Source organism: Diadema setosum, chromosome 5 (genome assembly GCF_964275005.1).
Source record: "Diadema setosum chromosome 5, eeDiaSeto1, whole genome shotgun sequence".
In the NCBI taxonomy this organism is placed as follows: domain Eukaryota; kingdom Metazoa; phylum Echinodermata; class Echinoidea; order Diadematoida; family Diadematidae; genus Diadema; species Diadema setosum.
Window position 1 is genome coordinate 22,477,640 of NC_092689.1, and position 26,704 is coordinate 22,504,343.

Here is a 26,704-nt window from a genome sequence, read left to right on the forward strand (position 1 = left end):
GTATACTTTTTGTTATCATTGTAACACCTATATTTGCACCAAAGTTGCCCTTGTTAAACGAAAATGTAATCTACAGTGGGATCGACATTTGTTTAAGTATTTTCCTGCCACGAAAACAGACTGTTCTTGTGAAAAAGTATAAAAGAGGAGTAGGATGTCTTTGGTAAGCGATTCAAATTATCCTATTAATTAAACAGTGGCATGACCTTGCACCAAATCTCTCCATCGAACGCAAAACAATGACTAGCAGCCGGTACGAAGAAACAAGGACTTGATGGCAAAGTATCATTGCATGACACCTTCAACAATACAGATATAGTTCGAGAGTTTGGCTCGTTATTTATACGTTTCAAGCTTTGAAAATCACACGAGTGGCAGTATGCTAAAAAAAAAAAAATAGATTGACATGCAGCATTATGCGTAGACATTTTTTAAACCCTGCGTGTCTATTCATGACAACTTTATAGATTGACAAAAGCAATATACAGTCTAGCTCGACTGCAATCCTTGAATACTGTCGAATTGAAAGCAAATACTGATAACGCCTTTTAATCCGATCGAAATGCACAGGTTACGGAACGTGCTGGTTAAGGATAGAAATAGGCCAAGAGTTCGTATGAAACACGCACATACCGCGCGAAAGGTGTTTTCTAAAAGCAGTGTAAGAATAGACATTTTATCCAGTGAAGAGATAGCATAAGCTCAAAATAGAGTTCAAAGTAAATATTGTAGAACAGTCACTCCTTTAATAGAAACAGCTCCAAGAAGCCTTTATCAAAAAGAAAACAGGAAGAGAGCCGAAAATAGTATAATCTTCGAGGTTTTATCGAGCTAGAGACAAAAATAGACATACAGATAACATTTGTTTATGCTTACTCTGTAAATAGGATTTAATCCTTCGGGTAAGTCTTTCACTCCGAAATCATGGCTTGTATACGCCCATTATAGGTTATTTCTGTTTGGTATAATCATGAGTATCGTGTCTTTGGAATGCAAGGACTTAATAGATTCTGAAGAATGACTACACTTCATATTCTCTTATATAACGCAGAGCTCACCAACAGAGAACCTCAGAGCTCAGAATATTGACGCTTTGGTTACAGAAGGGTCCGTCGTCTTGTTAGCCTCCTTTGATTCAGAATCAGAATCAAACCTCCCACTTGATTATCAAGGGATTTACTGTCGTATGAACATCGGCATACAGGTCTACCTTTGAATAGAGCAGTCTTGGAAAGACACACAAAGATGACGACTCTTCTCGCTACGGAAGTCTCGTACAGTTCCCCTGTAACCATACTGACAACTGCCTTGACAGTCCTATTGTATGCCCTTTACCGCCTGAAACAAACCGGTTCTAAGGTGAAGCCAATTCGCCCGCCTGGTCCAAAAGGTCTACCATTGTTTGGAAATCTCTTTACGGTCGCTCTCTCTAAAATGCCCCAGCATATGTTGGTGGACAAATGGAGCAAGCAGTACGGACCTGTTTTTTGGTTTAAGATTTTCAACACCGGTGTCGTCATTATCAACGATATGGACGTTGTGCACGAGACTTTCCAGAGCCCAGACGTCAGTGACAGGATGCCGTTTGCCACATGTGACAGGGTTCTTGGAAGACAGCAGAATGGTGAGTCTCAGCTTCCAGGTTCTCAGAACCGGTAAAAATCAATTCTGTCTCAAAATGCCCAATGCAAAACTTGAATTCAAGCGATTACTTCAAACTCTGTGCCATATGAGGCTAAGTTGTATTTGTATTTATTTATATGTGTACATGTACATGTACATGTACATGAATATAGGTATGTATGTATGTATGTATGTACATGCAGATATTCCTATGTGTACGCCCATATGCCAACAAGAAGAATTTCCTAAATGGACAATAAATGAATCTGAATGTGAATCTGAATCTGAAGTTGTATCTCACCGTTGTTTATATTTCGGGAATATTATTCAAATATTGTTAGTTTTGCGTTTATGAGTAATACGGTATACCTGCACAGAATGTTCTGATAATGTTGCATGTATTACTGCCGGTTGCCAAACCTTAGCATCTCACGTCGCTGTCTAATAGACTGTAAATTGCTCTCCTAGGTCTGTATCGTATTAGGCATTAATTTCGTGCGTAGTGTTTCACCGAAGACAGTGACTACGTGTATTATAAAAATGTCATCATAATGGCTTTTCTATAGAAAAACTAAATGAATATCAAAAATTGTCCTCCTCCGAGTTCAAGATTTGACAGACATCAAGAAAATGCCACTTAGGCAAACAATTCTCTTTGCTTATCGTGTTTCTTAACAGGCATTGCCTTCTCTAATGGCACCCGATGGAAGGAGCAGCGCAAGTTCTTTGTGTCCGTTTTCCGAAAGGTCGACATTGGTGTCACGAAGCTGGAGGAAATTGTTGGCTCGCAAGTGGAGATCATGGTGTCCAAGATCAGAGGGTTTAAAGGTGGTAGGTTTGATCCGTCCATTCTGATCAACATCTCCATCGCTAACATTATCACTCGAATTATCACAGGCGTCACCTACGACCACAATAACAAAGACTTCCAGCAAATCGTGGCTTGTTCCGGGAAGCTCTTCGATATCAGCGGACCGGCAGGTCTCTTTGCTCTAAACCCAGTCTTCTCTCAGCTGCCTCTACCCGTCAATTACGAAATACAGAGATTGGTCGAAGAGATCCTTCACTTCATCCACAAGTCCATTGATGAGCACAAGAGAAATTTCGATCCAAGCAAACCAGCCAAGGATTTCATTGGGTCCTACCTTCACGAGATTTCCAATTCAAATGTAAGTGGCTTCACGTATATGCATGATAATATGTATCCATTTTTGTGCTGTGTTGACAACATCGGTTGTTAAAAACCCATTTATAATTATGCTTGCAATCACCTCGTATGTGTCTGCCATGTAAGCATGGGTACGTATTTGAGTAGGCCTCGAGGGTTAGCACGGGCCACAAAAACATTGATGTCCGGCCACCAGACTTCCAAAAAGCCATCTTTTGGTATTCCGATCGGACACTTAGAATTAAAAATCTATTATTTTTCATTTTATGTCGGACCACTTTACATTTCTTTTTTCTGCTCACCAATATTTCAGTTTCGAAGGTATTACGTTGCAAAAATTCTTGACAAATTAGTCCAAGAGCAATTCATTTCTTACTTACTCCATCAGCGCATGACGTCATAAATGATCTTTTTATTCAACATGATTGGAAAATGCATGGTTGACGTCAATAATTTATGCATGCACTCAGCGAAACCCCCACCTCAAGTAAACTTCTAAGTTTAGATCGAGGAGCAATCGACGCGCAGTTTCGCGTGGTGTGAGCGCGCTGCTATTGTCAAATGTGCGTATCACGTCATCAATAACATCGTTCCCTTCAGCTGCGTCGGTAGTTCTAGAAGGTTAATTCAGCTTTCCATTTAAAGGTACATGGTCCCGGTGGTTTAGTCAAATGCGTACGCGGGCGCACGGCGCAAGTTTCCTATAGAGACCTACGCTATCGACTCCTCTTTAGCGCTTACGCTGTGGCCCACTTCCCGAGTCCGAAGAAGTCCGACTCACTGTAGTCAGTGGTCCGATCACAGTTCGGCTCATGATTCGGCTGAGGGGGATGACAGCTTTAGCAAACTTCTTTTGTGATGTCATAATAAGAAGCACATATGCACGCACCCTGACATTACTACAGACTTGCGCGATGCGCAGAGAAGACAATGAAGGCAACGTTACTTAGCAACACCTACGCACTTTACTCTTGATGACAGCTCAACTTCGGTAATCAAAAGGCGCATAGTCCCGGTAATATAGAGGGCGCTGTTGATGATACTGCCGATCACCGTTAGCATTGATACGAAGATTGCCGAAGTTGAGTTATCATCAAAGACGCTTAAAGGTGCATGCTCCCGGTGTTTTAGTCAAATGCGTACGCGGGCGCACGGCGCAAGTTTCCTATAGAGACCTACGCTATCGACTCCTCTTTAGCCCTTACGCTTTGGCCCACTTCCCCGAGTCCGAAGAAGTCTGATCCACTGTAGCCAGTGGTCCGATCTCAGTTCGGCTCATGATTCGGTTGAGGGGGATGACAGCTTTAGCAAACTTCTTTTGTGATGTCATAATAACAAGCACATATACACGCACCCTGGCATTACTAGAGACTGCGCGATGCGCAGAGAAGACAACGAAGGCAACGTTACTTAGCAACACCTACGCACTTCACTCTTGATGACAGCTCAACTTCGGTAAACTTCGTATCAATGCTAACGGTGGTCGGCAGTATCATCAACAGCGCCCTCTACACTACCGGAACTATGCCCCTTTAACTAATAAGACAGGAAAGTGCGTGCTAATCCTGTACAAAACAAATGGACAGCGCGCGGTCCTCAAGCGTATTACGCACATCAACTGAGACGCGCTGCCTTGACGCTTTATAAACAGCAGCAGCGGCTTCAGAGACAGCGCGTCTCAGGTGATGTGTGTCTTTGCTTGAGACGCGCTGTGTTTGAAGATATTGTTGTTGTTGTTTACCAATCGTTTTGATTGTGAGATCATGTTGTTGCCACCCTTTTACCTCCACGAAATAATCCTTATTGCTCTAAAATCTTTTTCTTCAAAATAATCCCCCTAATCGAAAAAAAGCTACGACTATAATTTTTGAATCTTTTTAAGACAATAAAAATACCACTACCTTTGGAATTGAATGATGTTTCTAGGTGTACTGGGTTTGTACTTAGCTCTCTTTTGTATCGTCATGTAGGGTAGCCATTTTGTGTCCATTTTCATCGCGCGCCTTCGTATCTTGTTATCTACTATCTTTGGTTATCATCAAGAGTAAAGCGCGTATAGGTGTTGCTAAATAATGTTGCCTTCGTTGTCTTCTCTGCGCATCACGCAGTCTGTATAATGTCTGGATGCGTGCATATGTGCTTCTTATAATGACATCACAAAAGAAATTTGCTAAAGCTGTCATCCTCATCAGCCGAATCATGAGCCGAACTGTGATCGGACCACTGACTATGTGGATCGGACTTCTTTGGACTCGGGGAAATGGGTCACAGCGTATAAGCGCTAAAGAGGAGTCGATAGCGTAGGTCTCTATAGGAAACTTGCGCCGTGCGCCCGCGTACTCACTTGACTAAACCACCGGGACCACGTGCCTTTAAGGACGCGGGCGTTAATTGTGCGTGTCGTGTGCAAATTTCTGCCGTTGGCATAGTTACGAAGTTGAAATCCTGCGTCCTCTCGATTCTACTACGGCAAGTAGACCAAAGTTACGTCGTTCTAGAATCACCGACGTAGCTGAAGGGAACAATACTTAACGTCACTCTTATTTTGATATATGGATTACCATGAATGGCATGACATTTTTATACCCAGCACAACCTGTCTTCTCTGTCTTGTCGATAATTTGTATAATCCCTATATATTACATAACAACAAAAGTTACATAACAACAAAAGTTAACTTGAGTTTGTATTTTATAGACTATTTAAGAGTTAATGTTGTTGCATTGCGATAAGGTATTGTGATTGCTTTATTTGTACAATCGTGGCTTACAGGCAAGAATAAACAATGGCACGTCGCAACAACCCATGCTGTATTCACACGCGCACACAAACTAAACATGTCCTGAACACACAAACATCAGGCTCCTTGCACTCTGCATATCGCATACACTCTACCCATGTTTCTGCATCGCATATCAAGTAGGAAATAACATGGCACAGTTCTGCAATCTTCAGCTCTTTCACTTCTCACTTTTGGCCATTACAATCCTGGAATTTTGTTAAACTCGCCTAGTCACACACAACTATTTACATAATACGAATGTTCGATTATCAGCCATTGTTTTCTTATTTTCATACTACCAAAATGTTTTGTTAGGATAATCCGGTTTATGAATATATATATGTTATAATTTAACCTGCATGCAAGTCAGTGCAAAACAAACTAACCATTGAAGCGGTTGCAAGTTAGTTAGTCAGCATTGTGCTGCCTCGTGTGGTTATATGAGTGCGCTAGAGAACTGACCGAACCCGAGCCTTAGAAGTGGTGGCAGCGGTGGGATCTGAATCCACGGCAGCGAAATTGCAGGTGCCTCAATCCAGAAATGGAAATTGTTAAACTCACTGCTACACTTACAACTGTATTTCAAAAAAAAATTGTAAGTTTTATCAGCAAAATGGGAATATGAATTGAGTGAGCTAAATCTACTGGTTACTTGTGTGATGCTGTTACCATGGCCATGTTTTGGCATTGATAAAAGATGATATTTGCACATCTCCTTAGTATATATAATTCAACAGTCACATGTGCCAAATTTCACGTCAGATGCTGAAAAACTGAAGAAGTTCGCTCAATCCACAATTTTCTGTACTAAAGCCTGTGCTTTTTTTATTAAATGTGTTTGCCATGGCAACTCATCTGACAACGAGAAAAAAAAAAACTTTGCACATCTACATGCTACAGCAGTCACATGTGTATTTGATTTTCGTTAAAGAATGCTGGTACCATGGCAACATATTGTTCGAAAATAACAAGAAATGAAGTCTGCACATCTACGTTGGCCCTACTGTAGCGGTCACATGTACCAAATTTCAAGTTGAATGCTCGAAAACTGAGGGAGTTGGGTCAATCCACAAATTTCCGCGAAAATTGTCGGTATAGAAGTGAAACCTCCTCTCCTCCGACCCGAATTCCGAAGGGCGTCCATCTGCATGACAGGGGACCTGTACTTACAGTCATTTCCGTATAGTGTCTAAACCGTCTCTCTCATATGACGTCACACTGAACGTGGCGCCGCGCTGACGCGCCATGGTCCCTACATACGTACGTGCTATTGGATTCATAAACGGATCCTTGCCAAATAAGATTGGCCTGTCTCTGATTGGCTAAGTCCCTTAGTTACCAAGTGGCTTACGTCGGTGATTTTACAACGACATTATTTTGGCCTACTACCGTAGTAAGCTCGTAACTATGACAAGGGCAGAAATTTCCACACGACAAGCTCAGTTTGATACTTTGACCGCGCACGTCTGAATCTTGTCACGTGATTAGATCCATTTGCGCCAAAGAGACTTTATGATAAAGTAGTCGTCATACGCGTGCGTACAAATGAGGTGCCCAAAATTGAAGAGGAAGCGCACCCTCACATCAAGGTAGTTTGAGCATTATGACGTTTGTTTTGGGTACATACTCACTACCCACCATTCACACCATAAAATCAAACAACATCTGCAACATTATGACGCTTAAGAAGGATCATTGTGACGTAACTATAAAACGGCACAAGGTCATTGCGTCGAAGTCGAGTACATTCAAACCAGAGTGGGTTTATAGAGAGAGTTGCGACACTGGGGTACAAAGGTCACGTCAAATAGTTCCCCCTGGTCGTCGATGTCGACAAATTATTTCTACAGGGTTTTCACATAGGCGCGCAGTACCATACACGGACCCAGCGGCAGTGAGAGATACCAATTGCTTGCGACGGGAGTGTGACTTGTTGAGAAACATTGTCCTGTTTTTATGGCAATCATGTAAAATTAATGAAGTAGAGAAAGGAGTATTTGCTGTCGAAGGCAAGGAAACGGATGCAAACAACCGGTAAGGATGAAATATTTTCAAAGTGGTTTTAACGCTCCTGGATGATGTTGATTGGCGAACGTCAAAACATAAGGACGAAAATATTATGTTGTCCCACTCCTTTACATTTGGTGTTGTAATTAAAAATTCCGGGCTATCAGTCTTTATTGTTGTTATGACGACTAGGGGGAACTTTTCTGAACCCTCGCGTAGAACCCATGCGTAACTCTACTTTGCGCGAGCCACGGAGCAAAATAACAATAAGTGCGTTGTTGCGTCATTAAAGTGAAAACTAAGTTCTGGTAAGGGCTTGAGAACCCGTCTGGCACCATTTCATATTTGCTTGCAATATATCGAAAGAGTCTACAAAGAAACTTACCTGGCTGACGCGGTTTGCCGGAATGATGAGTCGTTTTGGAGTATTTTGAGAAAAATAATAAAAGTCGGTAAACCGACTTTTATTCCAGAAGGCTCCAGACTAACTCGGTCTCAGGGAAAACTCGACCCTATTTAAGACAATTTACACACAGTTCGTGATCGCCATGTTCATCAGTACTCTATAATACTACGGGCACCGGCCAAACGAGGCCTTACTGAGCAGACAGGAAAGTGCGTGCTAATCCTGTACAAAACAAATGGACAGCGCGCGGTCCTCAAGCCTACTAGCAAAGACGCTTTATAACACGCACATCACCTCAGTTGCTGAGACGCGCGGTCTTTGAAGTTTTTGTTGTTGTTTATCAATTGTCTTTGATTGTTTTTAGAGGTGCTTGAGAGGCGCACACTAATTTTGCATGCGCGCCAAAGAGGTTTTTTTGCAGGCATACCAGAACTTTGTTTGGGCTTTAATGGTGTACGTGGTTTTCTAAGGTCTTATCGACATTAGCGATCGGGGGGAACTATTTTGAGGGATTGACCAATGAGCGCGAACTTCCGGTGTCGCAACTCTCTCTTTAGGGCTCACACCTGTAAATAAAATGGAATGTTCCAGACCCCTTCACAAATTTGTACCAAAGATACCAAAATAAATGAAGAAAAAAAAATAATTAAAAATCAATGATGCAGTTTGGCAAAAAACTGCATAGCTGTAGATATTGAGTATGAATTCCTCTACAAACTGCATTTTGGTTGGAAGATGAAAGCTTTTCTGATAGAATTTGAGGGGACTATATTTCATTGGCTGCATGTACAGAAAAAAAAATGTGATTTTTTGAGTGAAAAGAACTAGTAGTCTGGCTTTGCGGACCCTTTGAGCCGAAGAACCCGCCTTGGAAATTTGATGGATGAAAGGGTATATCTCTCTTATCCAGGTTAGTGAAGATGAAACACCTTATTTCTCCCAGCTATTTTACATAATTTTTTGAATTTTGAATTTTAACACATGTCTCTATGGGGAATTAGTACAGTCAAACCTGCCTTAGCGGCCACCTCTCTATAGCGGCCACCTGTCTATAGCGGCCACTGAAAAATCCCCCCGAGAGAAAAGCAATGTTAAAGACCCTGTGTATAGCGGCCACCTGTCTAACGCGGCCAGCGGCCACAAAATTTGTTGCCCGCGGTAGATTTTAACCTGTCTATAGCGGCCAAAAACCCGATGGAGCCGTAGCCGAGCCGATAATTCAGCGTGTTTTTCTGCTTGTTAGCCGTGCCAGTCATTCCTGGGCAACGTTCAGTGATTGCCACCGTTGCATTCATCACTTATTCAGTCACAATAAGGCACTAGTGACTGCACATGCTACATCATGTACTGTGCAACAATTTCATAAACACCGGCACTGTTCTATGCATGATACACACATGTGCATACGTACACACATACATGTACATGTACATGTAAGTATATATAGATGTATACAACGATGATACATGTTACCTGTCTATAGCGGCCACCTGTCTATAACGGCCACTTTTCCCGTATCCCTTGGGTGGCCGCTATAGACAGGTTTGACTGTATTTACCCGTGTGAGCCCTATAGAGAATGCACGTAATGCACACAAGTCAATGGGAAGTATTCATCCCATACAAGTTCTGCTGGTTTAAGTTGATTTATTGTGTCAGATCCCTTCCTCCCTCCCCCTTCTCCTCCCCCACCCCCTCTACCCCCCAACTCTGCTTGACTACAATTTGTTTTCCTATTACTTATTACTTTGAATGACTTGTGGTACTAGATCTTAGTACATAGCAGTCATCAGTATCACACAACTTTGAATGACTGTGGTATTTTAATGTATTTCTTTGTTTTGGCTACCACAGAAACAGCTCAAAATACATAGAATAAATCTGTTTGACACAACAATGTCTTTTAAAGTACTTTGTAGGCAATAAGGTGATGAAGACACCCCCTTAATCAAGGATAAGTGCCTGCATCTATGTATTCATCTTATGAAGAACTGATCAACACTGCAAGATTTATTTTTGAAAAAAAAAACCCAAAGGGCATCATTTTCAAAAGTATCCCTTTGAGAAGCTTCACAACCCTTCCAATGTGCAATTTCTCATATGATGTAAGGGCAAATATCATTAAAAACACATGTATGATGTTAAAAAGTCATAAGAAATATGACCTCTACTATAAACCCTCTCTTATTCAAACAGAGTACTACCATCTACTGTTCAATAATGTACAGGATCCGCGCAATTGCAGGTCCCACAACCCAAAATGGCAATTCTCTTGCGCGGCCGCCTCCGCCAGTGCCATATAAAGAGAGTCTGGCCAAATCTGTTTTCGGCTCATGAGTTTTGAAGCCTGTGATTCGTCAAAACGGGTCCCGTTATCTTTGTGGAGCCATGTCGTTACTAAAATGCGCTCATACGCAGTGCCCATTGTTCACCACCCTTTATTTGGCTTGATTATTTTGTTACGTCTGAGCGTACCCGCTAACCCTGTAACGCGTAATACGCGCGGTAACGACATGGCGTCCAATTTAGCAGTTGGCCAGACTCTCTTTATATACATACGGCACTGGCCTCCGCTACTGGACAACGCCCTCTTGTGATATAAGCTCTTTGGTATGTACGCGAAACAAACATCATATTGCTGAAACTACTTGCTAGTCTGCATTCAAGTTCCCAGTGTTTATTAAAAAAAAAAAATCCAGGGTTTTTTCATACAGGCTACACTAACGCGATATACTTTTACCATGGCAACACATTGTTCAAAAATGATGAAATATGAAGTTTGTGCATGTCTGTACTATATAGTGGTCGCATGTGCCAAATTTCAACGTAAATGCTCAAAGACTGAGGGAGTTACCTGAATCCACAATATTTTTGTATGCTTTCAGTGAAAAATGTTGTAACCATGGCAACGCATTACTGACGAACGATTAAGTTTCCACATCTACGTACCATAGTGGCCATGTGTGCCAAATTTCAAGCCAAATGCTCAGACTGAGGGAATTAACTGAATTCACAATATTTTTGTATGATTTTCATTCAAAATATGTTACCATGGCAACGCATTGATCAACAATGACAAAAGAGTATGCAAATACGCAAGTATGCAAATCTACGTACCACAGTGGTCACATGTGGTAAATTTCAAGCTTAAAAATGTTTAAAAACTGAAGGAGTTAGGTCAATCCACACATTTTTGTGTGATAATGGTTAAAAAACATCTGCTGTTGCCATAGCAACAGATTTATTCACACACACACACACACACATCAAAGAGGTCTTGAAGAACTACGCCTTACATTGATCGCATATCCCAAATTTCAACTGGAATTGCTACAGAACTGAGAGTGTAGTTCGATCAACAACATTTTATAAGATTTTCATGAAAATCTGCTGTTTCCATGGCAACGCTTTGTGCAATATTAATGAAAAAGGTGTCTTGCATGTATGTCTGTGATAGCGAACAAACATGCCAAATTTGGGGTCAATTGCTCAAAAAATGAGAGAGTAGTTGGATCTACGAGATTTTGCAACGGACCGACCGACCTGCAGTCAGACCGCAACGTCCTGAAAAGCCTTCGCATTTATCGTACGCGTATGCATGGACCTCGCGGACATGAATACGTAATGAGCTGGGAGACCACATTTTTAGAGTGTCTGTAAATCTAAACGACATCATTAATTTTCATGATTTATACATCGATGAAAAGCTGAAGAGTTGTACTTTGATGAAATTCGACCACTTAAAAGGATATGACATATAAAATATACTGAACAAGGAAATTATAAAACATAAAATTTGCATATTTTTCATTTTTTTAAGGGGTACACTAGACCAACGAAATTGAGGTAGACCAAAATGGAAGAGGTATAAAATGAAAGAGGAAATACCATTCTATGAAAAAATAATGACTTTATGTGGACTGATCCTATGAACGGGTCAGGTTGGCGAATAAATCATTGCGTTGTACAGTTAATTTTTGACGAGATTTCAGTTTGCCGCGAATACGCGTTTCTGTTGGTTAATTCCATCTGAGTGGAGAGTTGAACGAACCTCGCGGAATGAAAGTAAACGTGTACTCTGCATAACAGTAATACACTGTGTGTAGATGACAGTGTAGGACCCTATGGTGTGTGTGTGCGCGCGCACAATGTATGTATACGCGCTCAGGTTTAGGCAACTGCAGCTAAGATCTCCACGTAAACAACAGAAACAACACTCCACCCTGATCGGGCGACAGCTCAACTTTGGCTTGAACTTTGTTTGCACAACTAGATAGAGTAGCGTGCATTAATAAATAGCATACAAATCAGTAAAAAAAGATCTAGCACTTAGTTTGCGCACACAAGTTCTATGGGGCTCTGTATTTGGTATTAGAATAATCATTCCTTATTAATCCACTGTATACATCGCTGAGTATATTCCGGTTGTCGTATGAATTAAGTGAAATACCAAATGATTGGCGTGAAGCAAATGTTGTACCAGTCTACAAGAAAGGTAATCGATCTACTCCTGTAAACTACCGCCCCATTTCGCTGACATGTATTTGCTGTAAACTAATGGAGCACGTTTTAGCCAGCAAAATTATGAAGCACGGGGACGAAAATAACATCATTTTTCCCCTGCAATATGGCTTCCGTAAGAACATGTCATGTGAACAACAATTACTTGGTTTCACAAGCGATTTACATAGGAACTTGGATGCAGGGCGTCAAACGGATGTTATAGTCATGGATTTTTCAAAAGCTTTTGACAAGGTTGGACATGAGCGGCTTTTACGTAAACTGGACTACTACGGTATCAGGGGAAAAATCTGAAATGGATTCAAAGTTTTCTCAATGGAAGAAGTCAGAGGGTCGTTTTGGATGGTATTAAATCTTCTTCAGTAGCGGTAGGATCTGGAGTGCCTCAGGGGTCGGTTCTTGGGCCTTGTCTCTTTCTACTTTACATCAATGACTTGCCTGATGGTCTCGCGTCAAAGGTTCGCCTTTTTGCCGATGATGCAATTTCTTACATGACCATCGACAATCAACATCATACGCAAAATCTTCAAGAGGACCTTAACAAAATTGGTGACTGGGCGAAAAAATGGATGATGGATTTGAACACAGATAAGTGTAAGGTTTTGACAATATCCAGGAAAAGAAGTAAGGTGCAACACGTGTATCATCTAAATAACGCCCCTCTTGAATCTGTTGAATCCGTGAAGTACTTGGGTGTAACCATCACTTCTGATTTGAAGTGGACCCAACACATCAACAATACTGTCAATAAAGCCAATAACGTGCTTGCATTTCTAAAACGCAATCTTCGCATAAAATCTTCTGATGTTAAAGCCACAGCTTACAAAACGTTGGTTCGACCAATTGTTGAGTATGCTTCCACAGTTTGGGACCCATCTACCAAGAACCTAATCCACCAAGTGGAAATGGTCCAGAGAAGAGCTGCGCGATTCACTTTAAATCGCTACCATAACACCTCGAGTGTCACCAAAATGCTACAAGAACTTAATTGGACCACTCTGGAACAGCGCAGAGAAAATGACAGGCTAATTATGATGTACAAAATACACGATAATCGCACTCCTCTTTCAGCACAGGACTATATTATCAAACAGGCTACTCAGTTAACGAGAGCCTCGCAACCACACTCCTATCAGGTACCATATTCGAGAACTGAATCGCATCGCCATTCGTTCTTCCCAAGAACTGTAAGGAACTGGAATTCCCTGTCGTCAGAAATTGTTTCAGCGCCATCTGTGGGATCATTTCGAAACCGTCTAACGGTTGATCACAGTGGCTAGTTTTTTCGTCAACTTTTCTATGTGCTTGTAAATATCTGTAAATAAATTGTATTATAATGTAAATAGCACCAGTCTGCAAGAATCTTCAGTCTATTGAAGGAGGCAGACTTAATCAGAAGAAGAAGAAGAAGAGTAATTTATCTAATGATACCCTAGGAGTGCATGATCATTCATGTATCTCAAATTGCCACACTATGATTTTTACTCGACGAGACTTTCAATTTTTATTGTTTTCTAAGCAAGGGACCAATTCAGTTCTTACTGTGCTATTATAACAAGTATATCTAAAACGTTGACTGTCATTAATGTGGTGATTCAACCTATGAACGGGTCGGGTTGGCAATAAATAGAAAGCCTTGTTCTAATTTCTCTCAGGGTCGTTTAGAAAATATCGATATGATGCAGAGATATGAATAATGGTATCATAAACTCATTTTATATAATGTAAGCATTAAAAGGTGTGATTTATTTCAGATATTCAAAAATGAAGTCAATTAGTCACGGATAGTAGGTCTTCATGTCGTCAATAAGTGAATCTCGTAGACCATGCACTTTGTCTCTGAATTATCTCGCAAAATCTCGGGTGCTGAGAAGGACATGCGCAAAAACCTGCGCGTACGATAAATTTTTGATTTGAGCTCATTAACAGCAGCGTTGCGGTCTGACTGCCTGCTTGAGCGTGCACTAGGCCTCACGCTCCTCTTCCGGGCTCCCATAGAAACCTGTGTTAAATGCAGCATATTCCATAAATCATAAAAATCTAATCGAATCGTAGCATTTTTTTTTTAATTGAAGCAGATGAAGGGAAATTTTCTCTGCTTTCAAGCAAACAACATATTTTGGGATGTTTTGCAGCTCTAAAAATGTTCAGAGCCTCCATACGAGACTAGCCATCCAGTCACTCTCAAAAACGATAAAAATAACAAATTACCTCATATATCAATAAAAATTCATTAAAAATACAAAAAGCCTGATTCATTCAACCTCTTCATAGCCTGCAGAAGCTCCTGTCCTCAAGCAATGTCAAACTCTACCAAAGGTGGCAATTTTCCACTTGACTGATTTTTAATGATTTTTTTTGTGTGTGTAAAAGATAACATTACCTCATCTTTGTACTGCCTTCCCTGTAGGCAATACGCGAGTTGAATTAGGAGCGTGAGGCCAATACGTGAAAATTGACCCAGCAAAATGGCGGTGGTCACGTGAGGTAAAGAAGTTTCGCCGGCGATGTTTTTCCTGGGTGAACACGCATTCCACTGGTTTCTAGTTCGGTGCCCAAAATGGCAGTTCTCTTGCGCGCCCGCCTCCGCTCACTGCCTCCGCTACTGGACTACGCCCTCTTGTGGTATAATCTCCTTGATCTCCGCACACCACGCGGATTTTGCCCATGTGGAAACATCTGAGTCGATACCCCGTTTAGAGTCCCCCTGTCTGGGGAAACCTCAGAGGACACCCGGAGGGTATACCATACGAAAACGAGCGTTTGTTTTTGTTTTGTTTTGTTTTGTTTTGTTTTTTTTACACTTACTGAACAGTGGGTAAGAGCGACCCCGTTATAGAGGTCCCAGGTCGTCTAACGCCGCAAACACAAACAGCGCAGGTCACCGGAAGTGTGTGCTTTGTGCCGTGACCGATTAGAATCATCATTGTCTGGGGGTGAACAAGGCACAACCTCCTAGAAGTTCCTAGAAGCTCCTAGAAGGCTCCTTTAAGAGAAAGAAAATGCGGTAGTTGTGCATCACTGAAACCACTAGTAGTTTTGTTGGTCCCATGACCATGTGCTCGTACTTATCAAAAAAAAAAGAAAAAAAAAAGAAAAGAAAAAAAAGGGAGAATCGACAGCAGCCTCCCACCCCCACCCACACTGAAAAACGTACCGTGGAAGTTGTGGAAGTTATCGGGAAACAAACTACCCAAAGTTTAAAGAGTGTGACCGCGGCTGTTTCATCAATTTTTTGGTAACTCCCATGGAGACAAATCTATCCGTACAAAGGCATATGCCAAGTATAATTTTAATGCTTTTAATTTGAAGTTATTTACAGTTACTTGAATTTATCAAATGCTAGGCCATTTATTTTTTATTCCTTCTCAGGGTAACCTCAAGTCCTTTGATGACGACAATCTTGTAGTTAGTTGCTTTGACGCACTCCTTGCTGGCTGGGAGACGGTTGCCTCCACACTGCGTTGGACTTTCTTCATTCTCACGACTCACCCCGAAGCAATGGATCGCGTTCGAGAGGAGATTTATGACGTCGTTGGATCCGACCGTCTACCTGCCATCTCCGATCGTCCCCACTTGCCATTGACCGAAGCAACTATTGCCGAATGCATGCGATTCGTCCCCGCCGTCCCGATCCATTTACCCCACGTTGTCGCACGAGACTGTAAAATCGGAGGATACGACGTGCCTAAGGGTAGCGCCGTTGCAGCAAATCTCCTTCACTTCGCAAAGAGTCCGTCACTGTGGGAAGACCCTGAGGAATTCCGACCAGAGCGATTCCTCGACGAGTCTGGTACTTTCATGAGAGGACTTGAACCAATACCATTCGGTTATGGTAAGTATCAGTTGGCAGCACAACAAAGTGCATGAACCTTTCAGTCAGAGTAGCTTTATTAAAAGCAGAAATTTATTGAGAGGCCGAAAATACGGCTTTATTTATATCTATGGACAGCTTAGAGGTTATATACAAAGATAGGATGCATTTCAAATGATGTCCGACTAATTCAAAATAAATATTGAAGATGAAAAGTCATCTAATTCACAGGCCCTGATTCACACGATCGCTACAAAAAACTGCCTTTTCGCGTGACGTCACGGGTTGGAAATGACCAGCTCTTCCGTCTCGAGCATTGCCGGCCATGCATGCATGTATGCAGTGTATAAACATATAAAATGACATTCCCATTCACGGTCAACAAACAAAACAATCATCTTCTGACCCCACATAAGCACAATAACATGTCAAAATAACTAAGCCCGTTTTCAGTCTAGCTTTTGCAGTTACATTGTGATTAAAAATAAGAAGAAATTTTAAAGTAAAAAAGAAGAAAAAGGAGGATTCTGCAGGGGTTATAACGGAACTGGATACCAAACGGAAGAACGGGGTTGGGGAATGAAAATAAGGTTTGGAAGGGTAAAGCTAACGAAATTGACTTTCTACTCCAAAACAAACAATTAAAATTAATTTTGAACATAGATATAAACATTGAAGAAATCACGTACATATAGAGTGTCTTTTACTCAGTTTTCACAATATCCGAAGAGTTTCCTGAATAGATGTTATCTGTAGAGCTGTACTACTGTACTAGTGTGACCTTACTTTCACTCGGACCCGGACGGGGCCTGCTGGGGTCGGGCGCGCATGCATGCACCTCGCATGCACGCACACGTCGCGTGTGAGCCATCGATTTCCAACCCGTGACGTCACACTAAAATGCACTTTCGAGTTGGCGATTTGGGAACCAAAATAGAGTAAAATTCAATACTCATAAATTTGAAGCAGACACTACTTAATTACATTTCTTTAGGTTCAAGAGGCTTAAAATATTATCAAATGAGAGAATATCATTTTAAGGGTTATTTCCCTCTATAAATTTCTGCTTTAAATGAGTCACTTAGCAGATGGCATGTAATCGGAACTACTTTTCAAGAGTGATGTTGTAATTATAAAACCAATGATTTTCTCGTTATCCCAAGATTACATACAAAAAAGAGAATTACGTTTGAAACACCGAATTTTGCATGCAACAAATCAAGAGATTATCTACCCTAACTTCCGTTGAGAGAATGTGTGTTTGGATTAATTTAAATCGATATTCTTATAACGATGACATTCCTACAAATACCACTTATGACGGTTAGATTAAAGTGAAAACATAGTTCTTGTAAGGGTTTCAGGACCCATCTTGCACCATTTCATATTTGCTTGTCGAAAGAGTCTACCGAGAAACTTACCTGGCTGACGCGATTTGCCGGGATGAATTGTTTTGGAGTATTTTGAGATTAAAAATAAAAGTCGATATATTTATACCGACTTTTATTCCAGAAGGATCCAGGCTAAATCAGTCTCAGGGACAACTCGGCCCTATTTCAGACAATGTACACGTAGTTCGTTATCGCCATAGGCGCACGTTCATTTTGTATGCGCGCCAAAGAGTTCTTTGATGCTCGCGTTGTATCAACTCGGCCCATACCTGCGACCATCAAGAACGCGAAGCGCTCCTATAATACAACACCGTACAATCCAGAGGGACAGTTCATTAGTAGTTTCTTTAACCTGTTTTGCTTTTATTTAAGTATATGATCACATTGTTAAATCTAAAAGAAATCGTGCCATCATGTTTCTTTGTTTGTTTTTTTTTTCTTCTAATGAACCTGACTAAGGCATTTGATACAAGAAATCATGATATCTTATAGGACAAAAATTGGAAAATGCAGGACCCGAGCCTGGCCAAGCTGTATACTGGTCAAAGGTCAAAGGTCAAGGTCAAATCATAAAAATGTATCCGTTTATGCGATAACTCAAGACTGGATGAAGCAAATTTCACCAAACTAGGTCCAAGGATGACGTATGATGGGGCAACTAATTTAGTAGTTTTTTTAGTGAAATCGGCCAGAGGTCAAAGGTGAAAAGGTCAAAGTCGAATGCTCAAAATTTCACTATTTCCCCCATATCTATGCCTGAAGGTATTCTCGTGAAACTTAGTACATACATGTACTACCAACTAAAGATTGTCCAAAGGGAGTTTCTGGTCATGAGGTCGAAGGTCAAAAGGTTGAAAGTCAGGTGAAAATGTTAAAATTTCACTTTTTTCTCCATATCTTGAAAGTGAATCAAGGTATCATGAAACTTAGTACATATTTATGCATGTTCTACCTGACAGTGATTCTCGTTGGAATTTTAGGGTCATAAGGGCAAAGGTCAAAGGCCAGGCTAAATGCAAAATTTTTCTATTTGATACTGAAATTACACTTTTTCTTCATAAACTTCAAAAAGGTTCAAAAGTTAAGTAAAAATCCTCAAATCCCCAAATACATGTACCTACACTCTTAGACAATATAGCTAACATAGCTCAAGGAAAGTGAACATTTAACACATATGTGACAAACTTGTCATATCAATATTTTGCCAGTTATGTGAAACTGTCATCACACATTGTCAAGACATTGTACTATAGACCTATTAGGAGAACCATGCGTTATGGCGGAGGCATACCAGTCGCCATAGCGAAATTTCTAGTTCATTCATATCACATAATGTAACTTTACTTTTCCTATCGTGTAATTCTTCACTCAAAATGCAAATTACTGCATACTTCTTTTTTTCTTTTTGTGTGTGTACAATGATGATAATATAGCTAGGAACTACGAAATGTTATTTCTATTCCTTCTCTTCTCTCAACTTCAACCTGTTCAGGTTGAAGTTCCCTAATACATCGGTCTTGTTACATTGCTTTTTTTTTTTCATTGTCTTCCACAGCTTAATGTTAATGAAAGTACCCGAGCTTCGAGCTTTATACTTATTTTGTGTTTCGGATGTGTGTTGGGGGTGATATTATATCGCCCAGAGGACGTTATCCCAGATGAGCAAACTGCTCATCGATGACGGTGTTCTTCATCTACTAGGTGTTACAAAAAAAATTTTCCACTTTTGATCCTTAATAGCGCAAAAACTGTACATCAGATAACAATGTCATTTCTATGACTAATAGCTGAATTGTGTACAATTTAGCTGGAGGTAATTTGAATATAAAACCATGAATCAGTTTCAAGAAATCCATGATTAATTTTAAAGTTAAGTTCCAGATTTTGGTCGAATTTGAAACCTCTGTACAAAATTGAACTTTATTCAGAAACCAATGATGTGTAAGTGAGTGTGTGCTTACAATGACCCTGAACAATAGACATGAATACCACGAATACCACCTTTTCAGAACTCTACTGACTTTGCTTCAGATCTCTTGCTCCAAGGCACATGAATGCTTCATTATTAACTCATGATGGATTGGACGCTTGCTAGTCTGAATTCATGGTAAAAGGTAAAATGCACGCACATGAAAAAAGAAAGCACATGTTTTCATGTGCATCCATACACTATATTTCAGGGTGAATAAAGACTAGCTGTGACAGTGAAATTTCTCATGAATATGTAATTCATTCAAACCGTGGTCATTGTTCAGTACCATTGTCTAGGTGTAAACCACAAACTCCCCTACACGTAAATTGACCCCTGTGCAAAGTTAAAGTTTTGCACAGCGGGTTGAAACTAGAGCAAAATCTGAACCCTAACTTAAAAATAATTCTTGAATTTTATTAAACTGATTTATTTATTTATTTTTTTAAATCACCTCCAACAAAATTGTACACTTTTCAGCTTTTGGTCATACCAATGCCAGTGTTATCTGATCAAAGGGATCAAAAGGATTAAAAGATCAAAAGTGGTAAATGTTTTTTGTAACACCTAGTCTATCCTTATTTATATCTATTTCTTTTAAGTACTCTTTCAGTACTCATATATGTGTGTGTGTGTGTGTGTGTGTGCGTATTTTGATGAAATCGTTGTTGATTTGCCACGATGATTTCATTCATACAAATGAAGAAATCAGACTGACAGAAACGGAATTACACTAAAAACATACTTCATAACACATATCTTTTGAGAGGTTATATTCGTCTAAAAACATCCTATTGATTAAGCTGAATTTTGATGCCTCCGCCACGAAGTGGTGCCGTAGGCATTATGTCTTCGGGTTGTCCGTCCGTCCTTCCGTCCGTCCGTAATGAATTTTGTGGACAGCGTAGGGTGAAGTTGTGCCTATCAACTTTTGGGTGCACATGCTCAAGGTCAAAGGTCAAAAGGTCAAGGTCAAATACGTAAAATTTCACTATTTCCACCATATCTCTGCAACGCCTGAAGATATATTCTTGAAACTTAATGTATACATGTATTACCCAATTAAAATTCTCTGGTGAAAGTTTGTGGTCATGAGGTCAAAGGTTAAAGGTCAAAAGGTCAAGTGAAAATATTAAAACTTTACTTTTTTCTCCGTACCTTGGAAATTGTCCAAGGTATCTTCATGGAACATACATGTACTGACTGGCAGTGATAATCTAGAGAATTTAGGGTTCATGGGTCAAAGGTCAAGGGCAACACTTCAAAATTTTACTATTTCCCTCATATTTATGCAATGCCAGCAGGATTTTTTTCTAAAACACTTGGTATAAGCATGTATAACCTAATAGAAATTCTCTGGAAACTTTCTTTTTTTTCTTTTTTTTGCCTCAAAGGTCAAAAGGTCAAAGATAAAGGGAAAGTGCTGGACTAACTTTTTCCTCCATATCTCGGAAGTGGCTCAAGTTATCTTGAAACTTACTACATATTTATGCATGTTCTGCCTGACAGTGATTATCCTATGAATTTTAGGGTCAAAGGCCAGATGAAAATGGTAACAATGTACTTTTCAATACAGAAATTGCACTTTTTCTCCATACCTTGAAAATTAATCAATGCATAAACTTATGAATGTGTCAAAGTCAAGTTTGAGTTTGAGTTTGAGTTTGAGTTTATTTATAACAACAACATATGTACAGGAAAGTTTGAATACATGTTTATACATCAATATTAATACATAGCACATGTAACTGTCTAACCGATCTAAACAAAACATATTGAATATAATCTATAATATATAATTGATACATGATTATGTAATCTAAAACTATTAATCTAAAAAGAGCTACAATATGGCAATGTTGTACACAATGATGTTGCAAAAAGAACCAATAGGTAGCACAGGTGCTAGTAGGTGTTGGTCCTTTTAAACACGTATTACATAATTAACTATTGAAATACATAAAAAAATACTGTTATAACATTATTGATTTGTAGTACCATTGTCTATACAGATTTAATGTGTTTTGCTAAATTACTTTGGAAATTTTTCCTGGTATTAATACTCCTTAATTTTTTGGCAAAGCATTCCACAATTTAACTCCTATATAAGAAAGTGAGAGTTGGCCATACATAGTTTTGCATTTTGGTAGATAAAGCAAGCCTTCTTTTTTCCCCCTTGTTGAATAAGAATGTTGGATGTTTTGACAATATTCTACTAAATCATGTGGCATATTTCCCTATGATAAATCAAATATAAATGTACAGATGTAAAGTTTATGCAGTTCAAATACATCCATTACTCCCAGTTTTTGAAATAGGGGATCAGAAGGTGTTCTGAGTGGACTGAAAGTGATAGCTCGCATGGCCATTTTCTGACTAAGACGAAGGCAGTTTAGATAAGATTTGCATGTACTCCCCCACACTTCAATTCCATATGTTATGTTGGACTGGATAAAGGATTTGTAAAGTAGAATAAGTGTATGTTGGGGGACACAGTGTCGTAATTTAAACAGAATACCAACCTTCCGTCTTACACATTTATTTACAGCTTGTATGTGACTTTTCCAAGTCAAATGACTATCAATGCATATTCCAACAAAAGATACCTCATTCACTCTACTAATGACATTATCTGATAGTTTCATTGTTCCTTTTACTGTAACTTCCCATTTCTTACTTTTTATAATCATATAATTTGTTTTTTTTTTCAAATTAATTGTCACTTTATTAGAATTGCACCAGTCTTGAATTTTCCTTAAATGCAGATTGATAATCCCCATGTCAACTTCCCTCTGGCCAACATTGAATGTATGAAATATATTTGAATCGTCGGCAAATAGTCTAAAATTAAAAAATGAAGTTGAATTTGGCAGGTCGTTTATATATATTAAGAAGAGCGTTGGCCCGAGAACTGATCCTCGTGGTACACCACACTTTAAGGTATTCGGACTACTGACTGTTTCCTTGTAACATATTACTTGTGATCGATTCGCAAGATAACTCTGAAACCATTGTAAAGGTTTGCCGCGAATGCCATAAAAACTCAACTTGCTTAAGAGGATCTTGTGGTTTATTGTGTCGAAGGCCTTTTGGAAATCAATAAATACACCAATAGTGTGTTTACCTTTATCGATAGACGTTAGAAGTGAATTCACAAGGTTGATTACAGAGAGCTTAGTACTGTATTTTTTACGGAAACGGTATTGATGTTTGTATAAAATACTGTGTGCGTCCAAAAAATCCACCAACCGCTTGTTGACAATTTTTTCAAAAATCTTAGTAATTACTGGCAATACTGAAATTGGTCTGTAATTGCCCGGTTCTTCCCTAGAACCTTTCTTGTAAATTGGAGTAACTTTTGCAATTTTCAGAGCATCTGGGAAAACTCCATTTTCGAGTGACAAATTGAAGATATAAGCCAGTGGCTCAGAAATTAGATGCGCTGAGTCCTTTAGCAAACGTATTGGTATATTGTCAAAACCATGTGCTTTCCTTTTATCCAATGCCTGGAAGTAATTGCAGATTTCCTCAGGTGTAACTGGTGTCCAAAATAATGATTTTCCATTTCTCAATGAGAGATATTCCATATGATTTCCACTCTCTGCTGGAATCACTTCTGCTAACTTTGGGCCAATGTTCACGAAAAAGTCATTGAAGGTCTCGGCTATATCTTTTTCTGTTGTGATAATCCTTTCTACTCCATCAGTATGTATTACCAATTTATCCACTTCAGTATTCTTTTTACCTCTATTTCCGCCATTCAGTAATTCATTGACGGTTTTCCAGGTTTTGCTAGTATCATTCTTATGCTCCTGAAATGAATTACTGTAATACATTCTCTTTGCATTTTTCAAAACAGTTCCAAGAGTATTTCTGTATCTTTTATACTTTGCGGTATGAATTCCTTCAAAGTTTACTGCCTTGCATGCCTTATATAACTTATGTTTTTTGTTGATAGATTTTAAGGTTGCTGAAGTCACCCATGGTTTTCTAGGGGAGTTTCTCTTTTTGCCTATAAAAACATTTTGAATCGGCGCATGCTTGTCACATATGTCTTTCAGAAATTGATAAAATGTCAAGTAAGCAATGTTAACATCACTACATCTATAAACTTTACTCCATTCTACTTTGCCCAAATCCTCACAGAATGAAGCAGCATCATAGTTTCTATATGACCGTATAGTCTTTTTAGTTGGGCTTTTCTTGCTTTCACTGGAAAAATGTTCAAAAACGACAAATACAGGAAAATGATTGCTTAAATCAGTTTCTATGATCCCTGAGTGCATTCTGAATTGAGAGATGTTGGTATATATGTGATCAATAAGAGTTGAGCTGTCCCTAGTCACTCTGGTGGGAGATGCGATTATTTGATGTAAACCTATGCTCTCCAGGGAGGTCAATAATTCGACAGCTTTACCATCTAAACTTGTTGGTATTAAATTCACATTGAAGTCACCAACTAATATGACATTCGACTTGTCAACTGACAAATTATCAAGAATACTCAACAAGCTATTCTGGAATTGGTCCAGATTTGTATTTGGTTTACGATAGATAAGGCCCACTACAATTTTGCGCTCTATGTTAATTTCTATCCATAAACTTTCTGCAAACATAACTCTATGATTCAACAGGTTATATTTCAGTGCAGAATTAATATAAGCTCCCACACCACCTCCCCTTAATCCACCATCTCGACATTTGGCTTCAAGACTATAACCATTTAAAGAGAAAATATCTGTATTGGAAACATTCCAAACTTCTGACAGTGCAATGATATCAAATTTGAAATTCAACGTATATTCAAAAAGAAAGCTAAGATCACTGATATTTTTAGGAAGCGATCGAATATTTACGTGACATATGCTAAAAGAATCATGTAATTTGTCCTGAAAACTGCTGTCAAAAAGATTAGGGTCTATATTATATGAAACAATATTTGGTATATGATTATCATCCATAGATAGTATGGTGCATAGTGAAAACTAAACGGCATTTCACTAGCAAACAGTTACAAGATTCGAAGCTTGAAGTCGTCATACTTGACATCATCACACCCAATGTCAAACAAGTCATCAGGTGATCTGAGTGTCACAAAGTCATTGTCTCCCATCTTGCAAACGATGTTTCCTTGTCTCGTTGTCTCGTTAAAGTCCTTAAATCCCCAAATACTTGCTCTCCTATTCATCCGATTAATTAAACCTAGGTCAAGGAAGGTGAACATTCAACACATTTGTGACAACCTTGTCATTTTAATTATTTTGCCAATTTTGTGAAAATGTAATCACACATTGTCCACATGTACTATAGACCTATTAGGAGAATCATGCATTATGGCGGAGGCATATCAGTCGCCTTAGCGACATTTCCAGTTATCATTAAATCGAAATAATTCGATCTCCAAATTATCTATAGATTTGCAACAAAGTGGAAAGGTGGAAACATTTCCAGTTATCATTAAATCGAAATAATTCGATCTCCAAATTATCTATAGATTTGCAACAAAGTGGAAAGGTCAATTTCAGTAAGTACATATGAAGTGTATATTAAGAGAAACAATTTATGTTTTGCGAGGATTACAGAAAGTGAATATGGCGGTGGAGATTTGTGATCTCCTGAAAAGCAGAATTTTGCAAGGCGTTCGTCACTCGATAAAAAAACAAGCAAATAACATATTCATCCACAATCTATCCTTGTACAGTTAGAGCATTTAGTAACATACTCAGCAATCAGAGCATACACAGAAGACTCGGCATTGTATCAAGAAGAAAGAAAAAAAAATGATTTGTACCTTAGTGTTTGTATTGAACAAAATTTTGGTACAAAATCATGATCATGCCGTAATTGCGGTGGTAAGACTGTGTACACAGTTCAGACGTTAAAATTACCTCTCCGATTTGGGCTGCAATTAATTTGCTGTATATTAATGTATGCTAATCTGCCATTTCGTTTCTATTCAGGCAAGAGGCAATGTCCAGGTGAACAACTAGCCCGGATGGAGATGTTTCTTTTCGTGACGTATCTCTTGCAGAACTTTCATCTGAAACTCCCATCAGAGGCAACCGGTAAGCTTGATGGCGTTCTTGGCTTGACCTGGCGACCCAACGTGTACGAACTGCAGGCCTCCGACGTAAGCTTTAATAAGGCTTAGAACGCGTTTAAGGGAAAATGACGTGGTAATTAGGTGGTGCGTGGGGATTAACACTCAATTTTCCTGTTTGCATTGAGGTATGGGACGCGCGAAAAACACAGAAATTCTGCAGTCCGTTTATACCTTAGTATTGATGTTCACGGCAGCCGTGCAGTGCAGTGTATAGCGGAAGTGACTGCATCCATGAATGCTATACATGAAAGGAAAACATTGCACGGTGGTGTTCCTTAAATTCGTGATCTCGATGAATTGAGTGGCAGCTTGGATATCGAAATTTTCATGTGTTCATGGTTGTACGTCAATCAAGTATTTCGTGTTCCAGCTAAAGTTGTGCACAAAAATCAAGAGTACTGCGGAGCTGAATATTTTTCAGTGTAATAATTTGACTCGTTGGCTTTATACTTACATGAACTTTACCGTTACGTACTGTTAGTTTTTATGTTAATATTATACCGACAGCGATTTAAGTGGGTGACGATTTATCCTTTTAATTGTCACAATAAGATACTTGAAAAAAAAATGATGAATGCGCTCTAAAATTAAAGTCTTGATGAACACTTTCGTTGATAATTTAAAGTGGTGGAATGTTTTTCTGTAGCTTACCATACCTTGAGAAATATTTTGCAGGTCCAGATTTGGGTGTTTTAAAAGTTCCTGGTAAAAAAAAAGCAACATAGAAAAATGTATATATATATATATATATATATATATCTTAATCGCCGTTGTTGTTGTTTTTTTTTCAGAGAACACCAGCTTCGATGTGTGTAGGCCCAATGCAGAAAGATGTTGAGACTATATGATTTGTCGCATCGGCTGTTTATTATTAAAACGCGTGGTCATTAAAACCAGACTTGCTGTAAGACTGGATAAATA

General features: G+C 39.3%; 1 protein-coding gene across 1 annotated transcript; it reads left to right on the plus strand.

Annotated features, from left to right (window-relative positions):
* The first annotated feature begins 1,245 nt into the window (after positions 1–1,245).
* LOC140228786 (cytochrome P450 2J4-like) lies at positions 1,246–25,925 on the plus strand. The gene is made up of 4 exons (XM_072309062.1): positions 1,246–1,624; positions 2,302–2,792; positions 15,879–16,341; positions 25,641–25,925. Exons 1-4 carry the CDS (start codon positions 1,246–1,248, stop codon positions 25,829–25,831), a joined length of 1,524 nt encoding a protein of 507 aa, XP_072165163.1. The 3' UTR covers positions 25,832–25,925.
* The last annotated feature ends 779 nt before the right edge of the window (positions 25,926–26,704 follow it).